General features: G+C 37.5%; 1 protein-coding gene across 5 annotated transcripts in view; it reads right to left on the reverse strand.

The window, feature by feature from the left end:
• Positions 1 to 1450: 1450 nt before the first annotated feature.
• Positions 1451 to 21563, reverse strand: part of CPSF6 (cleavage and polyadenylation specific factor 6) — a 30024-nt gene continuing 9911 nt past the window's right edge. Inside the window, exons 2-12 of one of the 5 annotated variants that reach the window (XM_057429523.1) lie at positions 18828 to 19037; positions 16847 to 16950; positions 15984 to 16129; positions 15032 to 15205; positions 13474 to 13978; positions 12187 to 12279; positions 11045 to 11160; positions 10563 to 10716; positions 9390 to 9584; positions 9237 to 9254; positions 1451 to 1863 (exon numbers count right to left, since the gene is read on the reverse strand). In XM_057429523.1, the coding sequence (XP_057285506.1) occupies positions 9395 to 9584; positions 10563 to 10716; positions 11045 to 11160; positions 12187 to 12279; positions 13474 to 13978; positions 15032 to 15205; positions 15984 to 16129; positions 16847 to 16950; positions 18828 to 19037 (1692 nt within the window). In that variant the 3' untranslated portion in view covers positions 1451 to 1863; positions 9237 to 9254; positions 9390 to 9394. The remainder of the gene's footprint in view (positions 1864 to 9236; positions 9255 to 9389; positions 9585 to 10562; positions 10717 to 11044; positions 11161 to 12186; positions 12280 to 13473; positions 13979 to 15031; positions 15206 to 15983; positions 16130 to 16846; positions 16951 to 18827; positions 19038 to 21563) is intronic. The other 4 variants (XM_057429525.1, XM_057429522.1, XM_057429527.1 and 1 more) reach the window with 4 other exon arrangements.

Here is a 21563-nt window from a genome sequence, read left to right on the forward strand (position 1 = left end):
CATGCATGAGGAACTGAGGTACACAATTTAGGGGAGAAAAAAAGTGGGGGAAAAGAGTCTGAAGCTGTAACCAAGTCCAACAGCATCAACCTGGCTGCAGGAAACCTGGCTGAGTGATAGGTGACAAAAATATTAGAGCACTTTAGACTTACGCAAAATTTCCGCAGTTGCACAGGCTACTGGTCCCAACTCAGTAAAGCATAAAAATCACTGATGTATGCAAAGAAGGTACTTAAAGCGTATGTTTACATTCCTTGAAATCTATGGAATGTACGCACACACTTTAAATGCTCTGGAAAACCAAACTGATTTAAGTGCTTTCCCGAACAGGGTTAACATTTTAGGTCAGCTATAAAAATCTTCAAAATTGGTAAAAAAAGAGCTCAAGAGTTGTCTAAGAGTTGCCTCTTAAAGCCATCTGAGGTCTTGAAACTTAACTTAAAACATCAAGTGCAGCTATTTGAATAAGAGAAAACTGCAAGAATATTATCTGCCACATAACAATTTAGAATAGACTAGAAATAAGCCTTTGTGCAAGGCTGCCAGATACTAAGTTTTTGAAACTTAAAGGAACTTTCTGTTTGCTTGCATGTCACAATTTAATTTCAAACCAATTCTTAAATTTGAAGTCAACTTTCACTGCGAGCTCCAGTAATTTGTTTTTAGGTAAATTTACAAAACCTCATCTGACAGATGCCATTAGCACCACTTTTTGCTAAGACATTTAAATATTGTCCGTCACTTCACTTAACAAGGACATACAAGTGTACCTTCTCTTGTATATGCATGTGTGAATAAACCCCGAAGTATTAAGAAAATACCAAACCCATAAAGTCTGAAAAATGGAAGCATCCTGTTTCTTCTGGCACATTTCTAATATACAACTATGTACAGACTGCTACAGCCTTGGGGGTGGACAGGGAACAAACGCAAGCACTATTATTATAAAACTGTAAACAACTGCAGGGTTTGGTTTTGTTTTTTAAACCTAACCTTTCCACCCCTTATTATGGACAGTTTAAGTTCATGTGAACAGTTTAAGTTTATATTAACTTTAGTGTCAATCAGGATCAAGGCTGTATAACAGAAATTCGCAATCCTGGGACCACCTCTCCTCAAAACAGGCCACAAAGAGCTGCAGTTTTTACAGTTTTATATCTCACTCAGCAAATTCACAAGCCACCTAGGTAAACACTGCTAGAAAGCAAAAATAGGTTTGAAGATTTTATGTAACCACCTATTTTCATATCAAAACTGAATGTGTGAGAGCAACATTAGTATGTTTAACTCACTGAATGCAAGATTAGGTGGAGGCATATGCAAGAACTATTGCAATGTTTTTAAAAACAGCATCAACGTTTTCATTGTAACATTATCTTTAAATATTGCTGAACACAAGACTTTCCCTGAGGTGTAAACATCAAATAACTTGAACAGCTTTACACATCAGCCCCATTAAACAGTTTATTACAACACTACATCTACTGTAATCAGTGGTGCTGTGTACAGACATCATATGAACAGTTTAACATGAACAAACTACTATAAAAACAAGCATTTACTTGACTTTTTCCAATTGCTTGCACATTATAATTGCCAAATGTATATAACCAGTAATAAAGTTGCAAAAGCTATAAGGTTTAAATCACACAGGTTTCCCTCAAATAAAACAGTTAAGCAACATAAGAAAGTAAAAGAGCTACTGGTTACCATGTATGCAGATTTGCTTTATTCAGATCTATTCCTGTTCATTTTATCCATGAATCCTTACAGGCTCAGTTCAATCACATGAAGCAAACTGCTGGACAAGCATCTTTCCTTGAAGAATGTATCTTGTCTTGCACGCTGTTCCTCTTCCTTCAGCTGTAATGTGTCAAAATTTGTGATGTAGATTTTGCTAGTCCTCATAATACACAGAAAATTGTTGGCTTATCTATACATACACAAGTCGTGCATCTACTTCACCAGAACGTAAACTAACAGAAAATACCCAGAAGCAGTAGCTACTCGTTTGTGCACGAAACTGTTTTCTAATACAATAGTTAAAAAGAAAAATCAATATTGTTGTACAAAGTTGAAAGAAGATATATTTCACAGCTGAAGAATCGAATGATAAAGGGAGAAACAGCTACCATTCCTGTGACTGATAGAAACATTCATATAGAACATTTCCTAAAGTATGCATTCTGTGAGAGTAAACAAGCAAGCACGTAAGGTAGTTTTACCACGACTAGAGCTTTACATTTTTACCTGCCCACTTACAGAAGTTTTAAGCTGATCTCACATTTAAATAATGCACTGGTTGTATAATGAAGTGGATGGCTCACAGCTCAGTAACATTTAAAAGTGCACAGATGCTGATACCAGTACTTGAAAACGTTCAGACTAATGGCAAGCAGGATGGGCTTCACATCTAAAAATACACGCTCGCAGTTTAATCACAAGAACCCACTTTGCAAATAATACAATATAGATTTGCAGGTTTCCTCACTTACTTGCCCTAGGGAAAAAAACTCAAGCCCTACTTCCTAATCTCATCTCTTTTGGCAAATTAAGGAACCGCACTTTTCAGAGTTAATGACTAAGAGTTCACAAGATACTTGGGATGGTATAATTCCATACACTGGATTTCAGTTGAATTCCATTACAAAACAATTACCTATCTTCATTTCATTAATAATCCACAATCTCAACATTCAATATTTTCAAAATAATTTAAATCAAACTGTTCAAAAACCCAACACATTCAACTGTTCATTTGAGAACCAAGACATTTAGAGGAGCAATTTCATGAACGTGCACCAGTCACAGCTGTCAAATATTCTTCTACTAGTAATTTTAAAGCAGTCGGGAAAACAAAGTACTCAATTTTTGCATGAACAATTGACACATTTCTTCTTCCTCGCCTCACAGTGACCGATAACCATAACTTTGAAAACCAATGTATAACCAGGTAGGCTCTATATGCTACAAGTACGCATGCAAATTAATCCAAATCCAAAGCAGCGACTCAAATTTCCTTTCTTATTCACAGACTTTATTCTCAAATCCCAAATGTATCAACCAGTAACTACTTTTAGGGAAGATCCTTCCCCAAAAGACCAAAATTTCCATGGGTGTTATATACTTTTAAAAATAATTAGTAGCAAAGTGACAAAGTGCTGCCTCCACAAGATGTGTTCAGAGTTACAAGATAAGTTAGCACAGAGGGGAGAATCTGTTTTTTTTAGTGGAGAAAGTAAGTATATGACAGCTGTGAGACTGCATATCAGAATTTGCTGCTCTCATCATACAATTCCTGTGGCAAGAATTACGGATCTTTATAATTTCTGTGGCGACAGTTAGCAGATCCAAAGCATCATATATATGATTTATAATGCTAGCATAGGAAAGATTCAGTTCCTGGGAAGAATTTGCTAGATTTGTAAGGGTAGTTACGGAACTACAGGAACTTTAAAGAATGAATGGTAAACTGGATTTAGGATTAATACTTATAAGGCTCCTAAAATGATCAGTACCATACTGAACCTTAATTTAAACAACATAACCAACTAAAATCCAAGGTGGTGTACGTTTTGGTTCCAAAGCATTCTGCCAGTATATCTTGGCAAAACTGGAAACCTTTGTGGTTCCAAAAGGAAGAAATAGATCTGTATGGATTATACCTTTACGATCAATCCTTTTCAGTATTCTACAGGCAAGTAGAATACTGAAGTAAGAAACAACTTTAATAAAATGTTAAATCTCTAGTCAGTACTTCTTGGCAATGCCGTTTTCCAACTGCCTTTCCATCTGACTAGGCTCACATAAGCTATTGGTCCCAAGCATGAGTTAGGTTTGTACAATTTAACACCATACAGCAATCAGTTTCTCAGCATTTCTATGAATAAAGCCCAAACTTCAGACTTATTTGTTTAATAGTTATTTTCTCATTTAAAAGTTAGTTTATGCCAGAACATTATACAAATTAAAGCCTCGAACTTAAGTGATCAAACATTTTTGTATTTATGCAAGATGCAACTTGAGCAACTTCCCCCCCCAAGACAGACTCTTACAAAATCCAACAGATTTCTTATATATGTGAAGCATCTTGCAGTAGCAACTCTATTTTTCCCCTTTAATCCCAATTATCCAAATAAGCATAAAAAAGCTTTAAACAGCTTTCAGAGGTGTAAAAATACACAGTACTTTAAAGCTGTATGGGCATACACCTGTTGAGTTTTGTTATAGTGTAATTTCTGATATTTTCAGAGATTGAATTTCAATCTCCCAACATATTCACATTTCAGTAGAATGAATGATACACATTTGTGACTACATCCTAATACGTCCTAAGAATTACTTCATGTAATTCTTCATTTTATTCTATACACAAAAATACACAAAGCAAAAATCCCACAGAAAATAGTATCAGCTTGAAAGCCAAAACTTGTTTTAGCTTAACCTACATTCCAGAACATCACAAACCTCCAAATACTGTGATGCTTTAGCTATAACACAGTGAGAAAGAAGTAATTTCCAGCTTGACTCTACATTTGTTTTTCTGCATGTAAGCCAAGACACAGATGCGATTCTGTTCACCATACATGTACAGACTATTTTGCCACCACTAGTACCTTGTTCCATTAGTTGCATATTTTTCCCCTATTATTAGTGTACTTACCTGGTATCTTTGTTCAATCTTAGTGTATAAGATTGACACCAGAATAACTTCCTGATTTTATAAATAATTTACATTGGAAGAAAAAGAATGCTCCCCAACTAGTTTCATTCATAGTATGTCTTTTTCCTACTATCCCAGCCCATCTATTCACCAAAAATAACTCATGAAGAGAGGTAGGTTCAGAAAACTCAATTTTTGGTTTACAAGTTGAAAAGATGTGAATTATTAGCAATATCTTTCACATTAATATATGAGGAAGACACAGGAAGGTAGATCAGGCTGCCACAGGAAAACATAAAAATGAAGATATATCATGTATCTTTCCCTTTTTTTTTCTTGGATAAAACCAAGTCTTAGTTCTCAAACCACAGTGAGCAAAAGGAAGAAATTTTTTTTTTTTTCTAATCTCTAGAGAACACTGCATCAAACTAATGTTTTCACTTGCAAATAATTTCCATTTCAAATGCTGTAAAGCCTTAAAGTTTCTTGGGGAACTTTCACACAGCTCAAATTTGTCAAAACCACTGATTTCACAAAAAAAAAAAAAGCACAGGACATGGGGAACACAAGTATATGTGTGTGTCTAAAAACACCTCAGAAGATACCAAATAACAGCAACATGGTAATGGAAAAAATTAATAAAAGTTACAGTTATGCATTTGAAAATAGCATATTCTCAGGTTTTTGAGTCATCTTATCTCACCCTCAAGAAAATGAGAGAAGTCACTGATACTTAAGCAACAAACTCTATATTTCTGTAAAGCACCAGAACAGTCTTAAAACAGTTTTTAAGCAGCACATGAAACAGTGACACTGCTTGCCTCATTCACTCTGTGGTGCACTTCAGGTACTGAATCAGCTGCACAAAGAACTATTTCCCTGAGGAATTCTATATACAATAGAATAGTGCCAGCCCCACATATGTGCTTCTTGAAAAATATGCATTTTACAAAAGAGATGAAGAAAATAACATTCATAACAGCTTAATACTAAGAAGATCTGAAATAATCCTGGACAGGTAAGTATACCCAGGTCTTGAAAAATGCTAGCACGATTCACTGAAAATTCTGTTATTAACCAGAAGTTTATTATTAAACTAACTTACAAAAGTAGGCCTTTTCCTGTTAATTTACAAGTTTCTTAAAAAGGCTAATTTCATACTTGATGTTTAAGTGGTCATTAACACACTGTTACAGGACAATTCCTACTTATACAAGCAAAAATACAATGAGTATTACTTAAACAAGCAGTACCTTTTCAACTTCTACTGACAGCAAACAAAAAAAAAACCAAAACCAAACAACCATGTTACTTCTTAGACCTCTCCAAAGCTTGAACTATTTCAGAGAGAGCTGACAGAAGCTTTTGAAAAAGCGTATGAGCCTCAGTCTTTAGATTATTTTGCTTACAGTGGTTTGAGAACAGAAAAATCAGAGGAAAACCATGAAATATGGAGTACACACTCTACATACATATCAACTGTTACAATGTTGTGGTTTTGTCTTTGCAATTCAGTCCAAATCCAGTTTAAATAGGAAATAATCAATCAACCCAGTAACAAAAACATAAAATGAAAAATTTAACATTCAGCAGTTATAGAAATTCAGACAGATTAAGATTGGGACAATGCATCAGCTAGAAATACATCATTGAGTATCAGTTAAACTAAAAAAAAAAAAAAAAAGAAAAAAATCTGTCTAAAAAAAGGAGTCAGGACTCATGCTGATGAAGTTACATTACTATTCTGTTTGTACACATTAATTTTGCTGTTAATCTTTCTAAATATCATCCTATCAGGTTCTTAGCATTCTTGACTAATACAGGTTAGACATTTGAGTTAAATCCAGTTCTCTTTTGTACCTACAGGCTTTCTAAAAGCAAAGGCAAGATGTTTCAAGGAAACATGAAGCATATAGTAATTCTGTGGAATGGATTATCAGCGTACATAAAGCCTTACTCAAGTGAAGGCACAAAAATCTTGCAACAATACGATTTTAAATAATGAAGTGTACAAACAGAAGTGTAAATACCTGCTATGGTACATCTAGACGTTTTAATTTTTAATAGAGTTTATTATTATAAACACATTTAGTAAGTTATTCCAATTTAACCCATCTCTATAAATGTAATACAGTACAAACTGAATTTCACTGTATACAAAAATGTTCACAATGGACCTTTAAAATCCTTCTAAACTTTAAAAAAATGCCAGTACAGTATCACAGTTATGACTACAGGTACACAGTAAGGAGTATAGGTGCCATTCATAGGGGCAGGCACAGAGGCAACTTCATGTTATCTGGCAAAACACAGTAATACGGGGAGTAACTCTTTTCAGCTCTGCTGATATTTATTAAATGACTGAGACTGTTAAATCCAATTATGAATATTAATCAAGGTAAAGAACAAAACAAAAAATGTATGGCAACATACACCTTAGTGAAAATGAAACATACAAACCAGAAGATAACTGTATTTCTTTGGGGTATGTGTGTATAAATACATAAAACCAAAAACTACAATAAAGCCCTTCTTCATTAAGACGGCAACAAGACAAAATGTTTACAACTTAACTTTAAAAAGAATATACCAAATGCTTTCATTTATGATCAAAATACTAAATTTGCCCTTTAAATCAACTTCCTAGGACCTATTTTCTTCTTTGCACAAGGTAATCTTACCTATGTTACCCCTCTGAAAGAGAAGTCACAGGACACAACAAAGTTGAAGGATATTGCATATATTAAGTCCCACCTAAACTGAGACTGAAGCCACAGTCTCATTTTAAAATTGTGCTTTGTAAATCATAAAATGCAACCTAATGCTATTTGATACCTTTTTTCTTGGGGTAACAGGGTAGGGAATCTGTAACTTGGCAAACAAATGCCACATCTACATGCACAATGCTAAACACACAGAAATGAAAGCTAGATTAATAAAGTATGCCATCCATGGGTAAAAAAAATTAAATTCCAGGTTATTAACAATTTTTTGTATGGCTTGCTCATCTCCACCAGAAGGAAACAGTCTGGAAGTACATCCAGCACCCAGCTCAATGGTTAACAACTGTTTGCAAATAACACAAATACTCGCTTATTGTAAGAGGTAAAAATCCAGGTCAACAAAAGAAACTATAATTACTTTTGTTAAATCTCTATTTTTATGTTCTGATATTTCACAGTTAAGAACCACAGTTGCTATTTTATGCAGTTCCAGAAATATTTCTATCAATCCATTTTCTATGACAAAAAGTGGCATTAACAAATATACTGCCAACTTCATTTCAGCTGCCACATTTCACCTTCCTATTTAAGCCCTTGACTGCCCTCCTTTAGGCCGGTTACTGTTTCATGTATCCCCTATTTGTATATAAACCCAAGACAACAACACACTTAACAGACTGGAGCATTTAGTATCAGAATTTGTTCTTTCCCAGAGGAGTCAGTAACACAAAAGCCTGACTAAAAATCTGATATTTAAATAATACAAAATTATATTTTCATTTCGGAAGATACTACATTTTATGTGATTTCTAGAAAACTTTCCTCTAACTTCTGTAAATGAGCTTCCCTGAATAAATACCACATGCAAATCTGAAAACTAAATCAGAAGCTAAATGTAAGAAATGGAAGTCTGGCAGACAGGCAAGTCTGCAAGCTTCAATTTTAGTGCAGATGTAGCGTGAAGTTTTAAAAAGAGAAAAGACCATTGCAGAGAAACTAATAGGTAGTTAATAGTAATTAATAGCTTTTTCCAATTGTCAAATATAAGGAATCATGGGTACCTTGAACTCCTAATCTCCAAAATGGTACAATACATGTGATGAACATTTCTATGTATTTTAAAGCCCTCAGCAGTACACTGAAATAAGCCCGCTACTTTGCGGCTATCTAGAGGGTTGATGCATGCAGATATATGAAATAAAAGAACACATTAGTTTGTGAACAAGAAAAGAAACAATCCTTGTGTCATACATTTGTTAACTAGTCCTCAGAAAATTACTATCACAGAGGGGAACGAAAAATCAGGGTGGTTGGGAACAACTGGGTGTAAATCTTACTAAAGATAACACCCGAATTTAGCTTGAAGACAGAAGATACTGGCTGGTCACATTTCATCGAATAAAGAGCAAAGTCTGTCTGTATTTCCTGAATTTGGGGAAAAACTCACTGGGAAATTAAAAAACCAACCCAAAGCCAAACCAAAACCCAACAAACAAAACCCCCCTAGAGCCCACTGCCATACTTGTGCAAGGACAGCAACTGTATGTACACGTGTTCCCTAAACTGAAATAACACATGACATATGAAGAGCTAAAAGCTGCAGTCCTTACAAAAGGAGATTTTAAAATACAAATTTAGTATTTAAGAATACTAGTAAGAAATAGAACCATAAATTTCATATAATCTTATAAGTTTACAAAAAGAGCAGACATATTAGTCTGGCTTACTGCTTTCATAAAAAACTGCAAACATTAATACAACCTAAAATTAAAAAGGGAGCATGCAGACTGCACAAGAGAACCACACAAATACTCCCTCCCTCCCAAGACCAGTTACCTGTTGTTACTTACCTACATTCATGTCAGATGCTGCAAGAAGAAAGTGATTCAGTACATAATGCAGGACCACTTAAATGTAGACATTAATGGTCTAAACAATCCCAAACCCAAAGTAGTTACTTTTACTAAGACAGTAAAGTTGAAAAACATGAAACAAATGCTCACCTTCTTTAACGATGACGATACTCTCTCTCTCTGTCTCGTTCTCTGTCACGATCTCTGTCACGATCACGATGCCTCTCTCTTTCACGGCTTCTTTCCCGGTAATAGTCATCATGACGATCTCTACTACGTGATTTGTGGCGCCTACTTTTTTCTCGTGACCTACTGTGGTCCCTCTCTCTGGATCGCTCACGTCTTCTAAAAGAAATTACTTCATTAAATTTTTATTCATAACACAAGCCACCCAAATGCCAATTTTGTATTATGAGTATGGATTTGATCAAAAAAGCATACAAGAGAAGCAACTGTTCACTGTGATGCAGATATGTTTCTGTATATAACATGAAAGACAGCTGATATAAAAAGAGGTGACTGAGAACTCAGAGACAGCAAGGTGCAGAGCCACTAAAAAAGCACATCACCAGAACAGAGGATGAGAGGGCTGAAATCAGCTGGGGGAACACACCATACCTCAAATGATCACTACGACATGGCTGCTAATGTGTGCACTGAACTGCCAAAACCAGCTGTCTTTGCATTTTTAATATTCAGAGCCAACTACACTACTGCTACACTATCCTAATGAAACAGAACCTCAGTGTTTGTCTTGACACTGAAAGGGGTGTTGTTTTTAAAGAAATACCTATGTCTTATTTACGCTAGATAGAAGAGCGCATGAATCTGAAATCTGCCTACTCTAGATTTTTAGGCTGACAAAGGACCACAAGCAAAAACCATTCTGCTCAGCTTTTCCCCCCCCAGCTCAAGTGTATTCCTACTGTGACTAGTATGGAGAAAACTAGTTTTAGGCAAAATGAAAACTGGAATCAAATATTTTCAATCTTAATTTTAAATCGCAAATTATAATAGAAATTATGGGTCTCTTAATTGATAAAGGACAATTCAATTCCGAAGTTTACAAACTGCAAGAGTACCATGTAGGAAAGGATATCAAATAAAACTAAAAGTTAAGTTTAAGCTAGTCAGATCAGTTTTGAGAAGAGGGTTAATGAAAAGGCAGCTAAGTTCAGGGAAACCCCTATTTGGTTCTTGCATACTTCTTGCGCAACTCAGCAAATCACTAAGCTTCGTACACGACTTAATTTCTTTGTGAACTAGTCCTGCACTACACCCACCCTTTTGTAAGTTAGGGCAGATGGAAGAGGAAAGTTTTACCTGGATCCAGAACCATAAGACTTGGACTCAATTCCATGAAGGCAGTCCTGGAGAGAGCTAATAAGTACTTTACAGCGATCATCTGCAGATACTTTGGACTGTTTAATTAAGGAAATTGCAGTTACCAAGGTCTCTATAGCACTTCCATAGTCCCCTGAAAATGACAGAAGATCATGATCAGAAAATGATGCAAATTAAACCAATGAATTTTATCTGTAATAGTATTACCATTTTAAGTCTCTTCTTCAACAGCCAGCCAGATAATTTACTGTAGAACCAAGTACTAGGATACTGTCCAGATCAGTACTCAGAAGGCATTCTCAAAAACTACCTGGATCGCAGTACAAAAATCAGTCATAGTTTGTACCTAGATTCAGCCTCCTTTTAGGAAAACATGGCTTCAAGGGCTGCCAGTTTCCCAACAGAGAAACCATAAACTCTTTCCAGTTGGGTAGCAAACACATTAATCAAGTTTTACTAACCAGCACTGGCATCTGATACAGCTCTTGAAATGGCACTGCTTGAGATTGCCCTATTTCTGTTCATGATTTCTTCAAATTCTGCTTCACTTAGAGGTGTCCTTGCAGCATCCATTTCTCTGCAAGCAATAAAATTAATATTTTAAAGGTTAAAAAAAAAAACACCAAAATCCCCACAACTTTACAAGATATCATTGCAGTTTTAACAATCCAAGTTTGCAACTTCAAGCAAAGTGACAAACAGAAAAGAAAGCAGGATCTGGGTTTGGTTTTGATTTCTGTTTTTGTTAAGGAACATGTTACAGTATAACATCCTGAAAGCTAAAAAATTAAAACCAAAGTAAAATAAAAAGGTAAATAATTCAGACATTGCTATATAAGCAGACTTATTCTTGTTCATCCCATCTATTTTAAAGATTCAGCAGCATTCAATATTGTGCTGTACAAATACTTATAATTTTCAGAAAATTCTTGACGGTATGAAAATAGGTATTATCCCAATTGAATAGATGTGGAAATACATGTACATAGGCAATGCGACTTTGAGCAAAAGCAGAGATCATTTTTATAACAATACTGGAATTAGAACTATATGATCCTGTTTTCCAGATCTTAACTAAGACCAGAATGCTGTAACTTATGAAAAGCAAACGTAGTCTATAGTATCTTTAGAACACTCAATTTTCTGAATGATACTTCAACATTTTACAACTTATTTTAGGGTTTTTATTTCTAGTCCAGTTCAAGGTGCTCCAATTTGATCTCCAAACTGGTCACAGTAAGGAGGAAGCAATAAAGCAGAATCCTTGTACCCATTACACTTTTTTTTTTTTTTACTTTAATCATTAGCTACCTGTATAGGGTTTCCACAGTAACAGAAGATAACCTATACAAAAACATTCCCAAAAGTTTTGCAGTGTCCCATTAGCCAGTCTGGGTATCATATAGAAAAATTTGGAGATGTGTTAGAAACAAATGTTGAGACTGGTAAACTGCCCCACTGCCTGGTATTTCAAGAACAGTGTTAGTCCTTCTGGTAGAGAGAAAATGCAGAATAATAAGCAATGCTATCCTCTTAATTGCAAGAAGTGGAACAAGATCCTATAGCCAGTTTAGCATAAGAGGAAATGTCTAAAAATTCATACCTCCCTGAGTTTTGAGTATTATTTTTCGTGTGCCTCCCATAGAATGGAATATGTAATTTTTCTCTTATGGACATGTTATTTCCAGTGAAACGCCTATGATATATAATTAATGACAATTTAAATAGTTATGGATTATAGTTTTAACATTATTAATGAAAAATACTGGACAGTAAATTATACTGTCCTATTCCCACTCCTTCCCTCCCCAGACATTCTACAAACTGTAGACAACCTTGATTTCTGTCCATCAAAAAACAATCAACACCACATTTTTTAATATTTCAGGCAGTTAAGCCAAATGCTTGATTTTCTGTAGTCTGTTTGAACATTGGATGCACAGATTCATGGGGGTTTTAAAACTTTGTCATAAAAGAAGAATCAAAACAAAGTGTCTTTGCAGAAAACATTTTAAGCAAGAGAAGTCTCTCATGCTAGCAGTATAATCACACCTCAAAAACCCAAATGTAACTTTGCAAAAACGTGTCTTTCTTACAATTTATCCCAAAATTTTCTGTGACAAATACAAATATGGTGAAAATCAAGAAACAGCAGCAAGGCAGAGATGTTTAAAAGGACAGATGAAAAAAAATGTTTCAACAAGATGTAAAAAACTTGACAAGTCAAGTCAAGACAGACTCAAGAACTCCATCCCAGACAAGATTAACCATAGGAACAGCCACAGCTACAAACACAGCATGATTGCACCAAATAAGCAGAAGCATCCTGACAGGAAAATAAAAGTCTTGCTGTAAATTCACACCTGGATTTTGAGACAAAGATTAACTTTGAATTGAAGCCTGAAATAAAAAAGGGGCAAGCAGAGCTGATGAAAGATGGGAATGGTATGAGTTTGGTATGGCACTGTACTCAACATACGCACATAATCAAAAAGGAGAACTCCAGAGCATTCTAAACAGACAGCCTGCAAAGCATGATGATAAAGGTGCAAGTCAGAAATTTAAGATAAGCACAGCCAGAAGCTGCTGCGTAAGAAGCGATATAAGTTTGCATGTAGAACACATGGAATGATTACGCTGCCAAATACAACAGTGAAAACAAACAGTTCAGAGCTGAGAAGTGAAGTGATTACTGATGCTGCATTTCAAAATTTTCTTACTACTACACATGTGTGAGAGATATTTCAGTAAAAAAGGGCGAATCAGAAGACTGTCTGGATCCTTTCCAGACATATTTTTCATTATTTCTAGTATCTGCATTAAAAGCTAAAGTGCTTCCTACAAGAGGAATAAAATCTGCTATCAAGCACATTACACTGAAAGCACTCACCTTCCAGGTGGCCCATAGTCACCTCTGTCATATGGTGGAGGTCGACCATATGGATCTGTTGGAGGTGGGCCACGGCTGTCTGAAGTAGGTATGCCACTATTGGCAGGTGGGGGGAAGAAAGCTGGATTCACATGTGGTGCGGGTGGTGGAGCACCTGGAGGTGGCCCAGGGAGATGAGGAGGAGGAGCAAGAGTCAGGGGTGGCCCAAGAGGGCCAGGTGGACGAGGGGGAAATGGACCCGGAGGTGGAGGTGGACCCTGCTGAGGTGGTGGCGGACCTGGTGGTGGCCCATAGCCTGGAACTGGTGGTGGAGGGCCTGGAGGAAGTGGCCCAAGTGGAGGCTGACCAAAAGGCTGTCCTGGAAACAGAACTGGTGGTGGTGGACGGTCACCACGATTAGGAGGTCCAGCTAATGGAGGTGGGAGAACCTGACCAGGAGGTGGGGGGCCTGGGGGGCCTGGTGGGCCAGGAGGACCTAGAGGTGGACGTGGGGGAGTTTGTCCAGCTAAAATAAAAGAAAAAAAGAGAAACAGAGTTAATAAATACAAATAAAGACTTAATGAAATAATTAAAGTTCTGGGCTTTTTTTTTATTCTTAAACAAAACAAACACAAGAAACACCCCTCACTAAACAATCTGCAGCTCACACAAGACATGCACAGTCCCACTTTGGGTCCAGCAGTTTAGAAAATTTTTAACAGCTGCTTGACTGTCAATATCTGAAGAGAACAACATTAACTTGAAAACTGACAACTCACCTCTCCAGTCACATAATCACCTGCTATTGTTAGCAACACCCCCAAAATCTTACAAAAAGGAGAAAACACTGCCTCCTACTTACACCTGCAGCTAGTCGTTTATACGGGGCATAAGATACAACATGTATTAAAAATTTGGGAAAAGCTATTTTGGAGAAGATAAGGTAAATGCAGTACTCAAACCTACTTTCAGGTCTTCATTAGTGGTTTTTCAATTGTTAGTAAGCAATCTACTACCGAATGACATTTATTAAAAATACTTAAGCTGACATAAGAAGTTCACTGCAACACAAGCCTGACTGGTGTGCCATATCAGATACCTGACTAAACACGAACACTTCCTCTCCAAATTTGTTGTATTCAAAGCGCCAACTAACCTGTCACTGGGCACGAATCAAAGCTGAATTTCTGATGGCGTGCAAACTTGTAATGCAGTAAGGAAAATTCACTTTACACTGCAACACAGGCATACTCACCCCAGGCAGCAAATCTGCACTACACTGAGCTAATAGCAAGTTTACTTGCCAATAGGATCGATCCGCTTTTTTCATAGTTTAAAAGTATATATATTGACACATTATAAAGACAGTTTCTAGAAAATGTTATTATATTGCTATCAAATTTAGGAAATAAGACTTGTTTGAATTTCAACAAAGAAATATTGTCAAATCCTACAGTCCAGCTCTGATCACTGATTACAGCACACTACTGAACTGTCTTGATCTTTTTAATTTCCCAAGTATGCCCCACTAATACAAGAAAACACAAATGAAACAAACTCTACATATGAATTATTTTACCTGGGAAAGGTGGTGGGGGCCCTCCTGGCCCTGCTGGTCCAGGGAATCTGTCTCCACCTGGAATGGCACCCGGAAAACGGCCTCGCCCTCTGTTACTAGGTGGAAATGCTGCACGCGAGCTTCCTCCTGGGGGACCAGCTTTACCTTCCCCAGACATCTGGCCAGACTGTGTGGCTGCAATGGAAAGGCAAAAGTGTAACTACGTAAATCAAAATAGGTGAAAGCTTTTCAACACTTGACCTAAAGTTTTATGCAATGATAAAGCGTGACCTTAGGAGCACCAACTTCTTCCTTGGTACCCAAACCCAAAGCATTTGGGGAGGAGTAAGTGCTTTGCCAAAATATGGCAGTGATCCACTATGCCCCATACTAATGAAATGGCACCTGGGGATACTGTCATTACTTCCTCTAACATAGCCCAAGGCCACAAACAATTAGGGCTGGGAGCCACAAGACAAGGTGCTAGAGAGCACAACACAGAATCCCCTTTCTCCATTCTGTCATAAGCACCGCTTGTCCAGACATCAGAATTTAGTCCAGTTTGTCCAGAAATGTTAAATTTCTAAATGCTTCTGTGCTTTTTTGGTTGTTTTTTAAGATTACATCCACAAGAAATTGAGAAAGCTTCTCCAACTCTAAGACAAGAGTTTGGCAAACCTGCAACCTTCTGTCGGAGAGTGCTATCAGTGTATTATCAGCTCTTCAGTGTAGTAAGTGTTTTGTTTTGGCTTTTTGTTTGGTTGGGTGGTTTGGTTTAGGGTTTTTTGTTTTTTTAAATTCACTTTTATTTCAGGGCATCATCTTTAAGCAAAGATGCAACCTCATTCACCTGGACTGTAAACATTTTATAGCTATTTTAAACTGTAGAAATTATCACAAGCCGAAAGGAGAAACTGCCATGCTACTTGTGGAATAAACAGCTTTTTCAAGGCAACACATAAGAAAGGCTTACTTTTCCTTGACTGCATTTCAAACTGACTCAGAAATTGTTTATTACATGGAGTTACAACAGGATTCTGCCCATGCAATTCTCTTTTAGGCAACAAATCCATCAACTTTTTGGAGGATGCTTCCGATCCCACACCCACAAGGGCAAACCTGAAAGGGAGAGAAAAAACAAGAAGTTAACACCACAATTTTTCCATTTCCTGGATATCTTGAGGCCTCATGAAAAAGGTTACACACAGTAAACAAAAAAATACTTGAAAACTAGATACAAAATTGTCCCGTAGGCTGTAGTCCAGTTTTCAGAACAAATGAAATAACTCATTCTAGGACATAAGAACCACCAAAAGTACAAGATGCATCAAAATATATCACAAAGGCAGCTTTCTTGTGGGGTATCACTATATATGAACTCATATGACCATATTATTAAGCATTTAGCATGTTCTCATTACTGCTGAGGAGAGAGAAAAGCACATTTATGCAAAGACTAGGTTGTCAGTGAAAAAATGGGCTCAAGGACTCACTTTCAACAGTTAATGGAAAATAAGGATGTAAAAAAAGATTTAATAATGGCAGCTGGGGGAAGTATCACCTCACCATCACACAAACTGAAATCTAGGAACAGTCTTAATGAAGAGGGCCAAAAAGACACAACTCACAAACTAATGAGACACACAATGCCATCATAAAAATTTATGCCTGACACTTAAGTCACGAGTACAAAATAATATACACATTCATTGCTGCACATCAATAAAGATTATCAGTTCCCTTATTGATAGTTATGAAAACTGAAAACTCTTTTCCCCCTTTCTACCCTCCCAAACTTCAGGCCATTTGCAGAACAAACAAATGAGGAGTTCTTACCCTTTAGACTGGCCATTAGCACGGTTTTCAAAAAATTTTATCTCCAAAATATCATTCACCCCTAGTGAATGAACGGCTTCAGTCAGGTCTTCATCTGTTGTCCACTGAAAAAGATTTTTAATATTCAGTTATAAAAGCTTACCTAAAACACCAGGAAAATGAGAGCTAAGTTTTCCATGGATTCTTCAGGGTGTGTGAAGTTGGTCAAGAGGAATACTTTATTCAAGCTGTCAAAGTTTTCTGACTTTTGGCAAGCAGTCATTTGTACATTACAATTCTCAGAAAATTAATCTAAAAGATATACACACTTGGCCATATGGTATACTGTATGATACCCTCCATAGTACACCAATTACAGTATGCCCAAAAAAATGGATTTGGATTCAAGTGACTTTTCTGAGAATATAAGTCTTAAACTGGACTATTCCAATAACTTAGTTTTTCCACACCCAATCCATTTTTCCTCCCCGGTTCTATTATTTCCACACAAATGTCAATTTAAAACACCATATTAACCAGGTGCTCTTTATGAGAGCTTTGACTAGTGAGAGTTTAGTGAACTACATATTATGTGCACAAAATCAGCAAGATTTACAGACAGAAGGTGGCAAACTAGACAAAAACTACACTTAGAAACAACTGCTCCCACTTAACCAAACCTACTTGCTGTAACTTCCTGTGAATAACTATGTAACATTTAACAATTTCACTCATCCAAAGACACACAATGACACTAACACTTACTGTTTTTTCCTACTTCAGTAACTCCCAACACTTCTTTAAATTTCAAATGGAAGCGCAAAGTAGGCTTTAAAGATTCTGAGCTTATGTGACCTCACCCAAATCAAGGCTTCCTTTAAACACTCAACAAATTAAATCTGTTTAGAGCTAAATGCAAACAAAAAACATGACAGCAACACTAAAGTAGGCAAATGCACTTTGTGGCTAACTTCATTTGTGAAGCCAAATAATGAATAATGGGCACAAACTGCTGAACACTGGCGAACCTGCTTTACAAACCATGACACTTCACTTAGGTGAGTTCAGCTAATTCATGTGCTTTTTACGGATGCCATTCATTTCAGAATAGTACAACTGTTAAGTCAATAGCTGCTTTACTTACCTATTAGTTCCTGAAATTAAGATCCTGCAATGATTAATAAAAAAAACCCAAACACCTCAGCACCCATAAACTATTCTTTTTCAAGTCTAGCACCAGTAAGAAATTAATCAGAATCTTGAATTAGAATTTTGCAAGTGTGGATCTGGAAGAACTGGATACCAACTTCCCTTAATTCAGCTACTGACCAGCTCTTGCCCTTTGTTTGCTTAACTGCAACTGAGTTTAAAATACTTCAGTGCTAGCAAAATTGTTTCAAGGGCAACTGCTGTTCAGTGAGTTATCCCACATCTGCAACTCCTAGGAGAAAGAAGCCTCAAGGCAAATACCTGAAAACAGTTTTGTTGCAAGAGTCACTGCCTGGCAAAAAGGGAAGTGGAAAGTGGCCCTGGGAAAATATGGAAAGTAATTTCAAGAAAATCCCAGAGAACCTTCCAGCTCCTTTTTAAAATAAAACCTACAGGAAGAGTTTACTGTAATTTGGGTTTGTTCAGTAGCTTTAAAGTTATCTGCAGGCATAAAGTATTTCACAGTTTAAGTTTGTTTTCCTCTTCCATTCAGTTTTCTGAAAACCTTAAGAAGACAGCAGCACAAATAACCCTTTGTTAACACTTAAAACATAAGCGGAAACTTTAAATTTTGTATTTACTGAAGGTTTCCTTGATTTTGAGACATCAAGACAGCTCCAGTCAGACTCACTGCACTTCAGGGGATTTTCTTGTGTTTTTCCTTTTGCCTACCTGCTTTGCTGTATGCTCAGCATTGCATATAAACCAATTTTAAAGCCAAAAATATTTACAAAGAGTTATGTCCGTAATTTAAAAATTCCTGGCTACATGTAAGTAGTAGTAAGCTACTTACCCAAGTAAGATTTCCAATGTACAAGGCAATTCTCTTTCCAGTATATGTATAGACAACATTTGGTGCAGCTCCTTTACCTACATCATCCCCAACAGATGGTGGGAGAGAATCCATGTAATCACGATCTTCTGGAGCATCTCCATTATTTGCAGATGGAGAAATTACATCATCATACAGATCAATTTGATCATGGCCACCATATTCAGCTTCCTAAAACACAAAAAGACACTCTAATTATATTTAACATTAAACCTCTTGAAACTTGCATGAAACAAAATGCTGTGATAGCTGACACGTTCCACAGGCAGGGTAAGCCTGATCCAATACCTACATAACATCCCTGCTGAAAATCTAATCCCTGGTTTCATTCACATTAAAGTATATAAAATTCTCATGACTACTATCATATTCTAAACTGACAGGAGGAAAAAATCCAAAATCACCAAAACCTTAAAAGTACTTCTCTCCACTGTTTTGCATTACAGTACCTCAGCCCTTGTAATATAAACAGAAATCCATTATTCTTGGAGTAAAACCAAAACACAGCACTGTACCAGCTACTAGGAAGAAAATTAACTCTATCCCAGCCAAAACCAAGACAGTATCCATCCCTCTCTGTCTCTCTCATTTGTGTCATGCCCAGGCCCCACACTTTCCAATGCATCCCAGTTAACCACCATCACTGTTCATGTCTTTTGATAGGTACACACAAGTATCAGTCCCCTAGTCAATGGGGCATCCCTATAAAATGTCTGTTGCATTCATTTAGTCCATGGCTTTGGGATCCATCAGTGCAGTCTTTCAGGTCATGAAAGATGTTGTGTGGTGGTGTACTGCTGCATGCTGAATCCAGTTCTGGTTCTACCACCACTGCCCATGTCTGGTATCACAGTTCATTCTTTATTAATCTGGGTGATTTTTATTGTAATACCATTGATATGGCATAGAGTCATCACAGAAGTGATGATATACAGTGCTATTAACATCATTCATACATGATATAGAGCAATTAACATCATGCAATTTAATTAACTGGCTATTCTTAAACAAAATCAAGTCTGCTTGAGGCAGTCCTTGGACTTCCCATCCTCCCGCATTACTCATCAAGTGCACCCAGGTCCTTGAGTAAAAGCAATGCCACAGGCGGGTTTGCCTCTGCCTAGGTCAGGAACAACCCAGACTGTTTTCCCTAGCGTATTTTATATATGTGCTACAGGAACTTTGTCCCCTTCTACACTACATGAAAGTTTTATCTGTGCGAGACCAGGCCAATCGGCACATCCTCTAGTGTTGACTAATCAGGTGGCTTTTGCTAAATGTGTATCCCAATGTTTAAAGGTCCCACCACCCACTACTCTCAGCATAGTTTTTAACAGTCCCTTGTATCACTCTTTTTCCCAGAGGCTGGTGCATGATACCCACTCAATGCTATGCTCTTTGGCCCAAGTCAACGAGGTTGTTTCTGATATAAGTCCTGCTGTCTGACTCAGTTCTTTCTGGGGTACCATATAACCCTAAGACTCGTTTCCCAAGGCCCAGGATAGTGTTCCAGGCAGTGGCGTGGGGCACAGCATATGTTTCCAGCCGTCTGGTGGTTGCTTCCACCATGGTAAGCACATGGCACTTGCCTTGGTAGGTTGGTGGGATTGTGATACAGTCAATCTGCCAGGCCTTCCCATATCTGTGCTTCAGCCATCATCATCCATACCAAAGAGGTTTTAACTGCTTGGCTTGCTTAATTGCTGCAAGTTTCACATTCATGAATAACCTGGGCAATAGTGTCCATCATTAAGTTCACCCCTCGATCACAAGGCCATCTAATGTGGCATCTGTGGCTTGAAGTTTTATGGGCCCACCAGGCCAAAAATGATTCACCATTATGCTGCCAATCTAAATCGATTTGAGCCACCTCAGTCTTAGCAGCCTGATCCACCTGTTGGTTGTTCTAATGCTCCTCAGTGGCCTGACTCTTGGTTACATGAAAATCTACACTGTGTACCTTCACCACCAGGTTCTGCACCCGGGCAGCAATATCTTGCCACAATGCAGCAGCCCAGTTGCTCAGCTTCCATTGCTGCAGCCACACCCACAGGGCATTTGCCACCACCATTTATACTGTCAGTATAAAGTACTGCCCTCTTTCCTTGTTCAGCAAAGTCCAAGGCCAGATGGATGTCCTTCACCTTGGCAAACTGACTTGACTTGCCTCCTTCAGTAGCTTCTGTGTCTTGTTGAGAACACACAGCTGCCTTCCATCTCCAATATTTTCCTACAGTACAGCAGGACCCATCAGTAAACAAGGCATATTGCTTTTCACTTTCTGACAGTTTATTATACAGTAGAACCTCTTCAGCACACATCACCTTCTCCTCTGGTGACATTCAAAAATCTTTGTCCTCTGGCCAGTCCGTGATGACTTCTAGAATGCCTGGACAATTGGGATTTCCTATTTGAGCTCATTGTATAATTAGTGCAGCCCACTTACTCCATGTAGCATCAGTTGCATGATGTGTAGAGGAAACCCTGCCTTTAAACATCCAGTCCAGCATGGGCAACTGGGGTGCCAGTAAAAGCTGTGCTTCAGTGCCAATCACTTCCAAAGCAGCTCAAACCCCTTCATAGGCTGCCAGTATCTCTTTCTCAGTTGGGGTATAGCTGGCCTCAGATCCTTTATATCCCCGACTCCAAAAGCTGAGGGGTTGACCTCGAGTCTCCCCTGGAGCTTTCTGCCAAAGG

The sequence above is a fragment of the Pezoporus wallicus genome, unplaced genomic scaffold (assembly GCF_028554395.1).
Source record: "Pezoporus wallicus isolate ANWC-B61680 ecotype Strahan unplaced genomic scaffold, APGP_CSIRO_Pwel_v1 contig_5069, whole genome shotgun sequence".
NCBI classification, from domain to species: Eukaryota; Metazoa; Chordata; class Aves; order Psittaciformes; family Psittacidae; genus Pezoporus; species Pezoporus wallicus.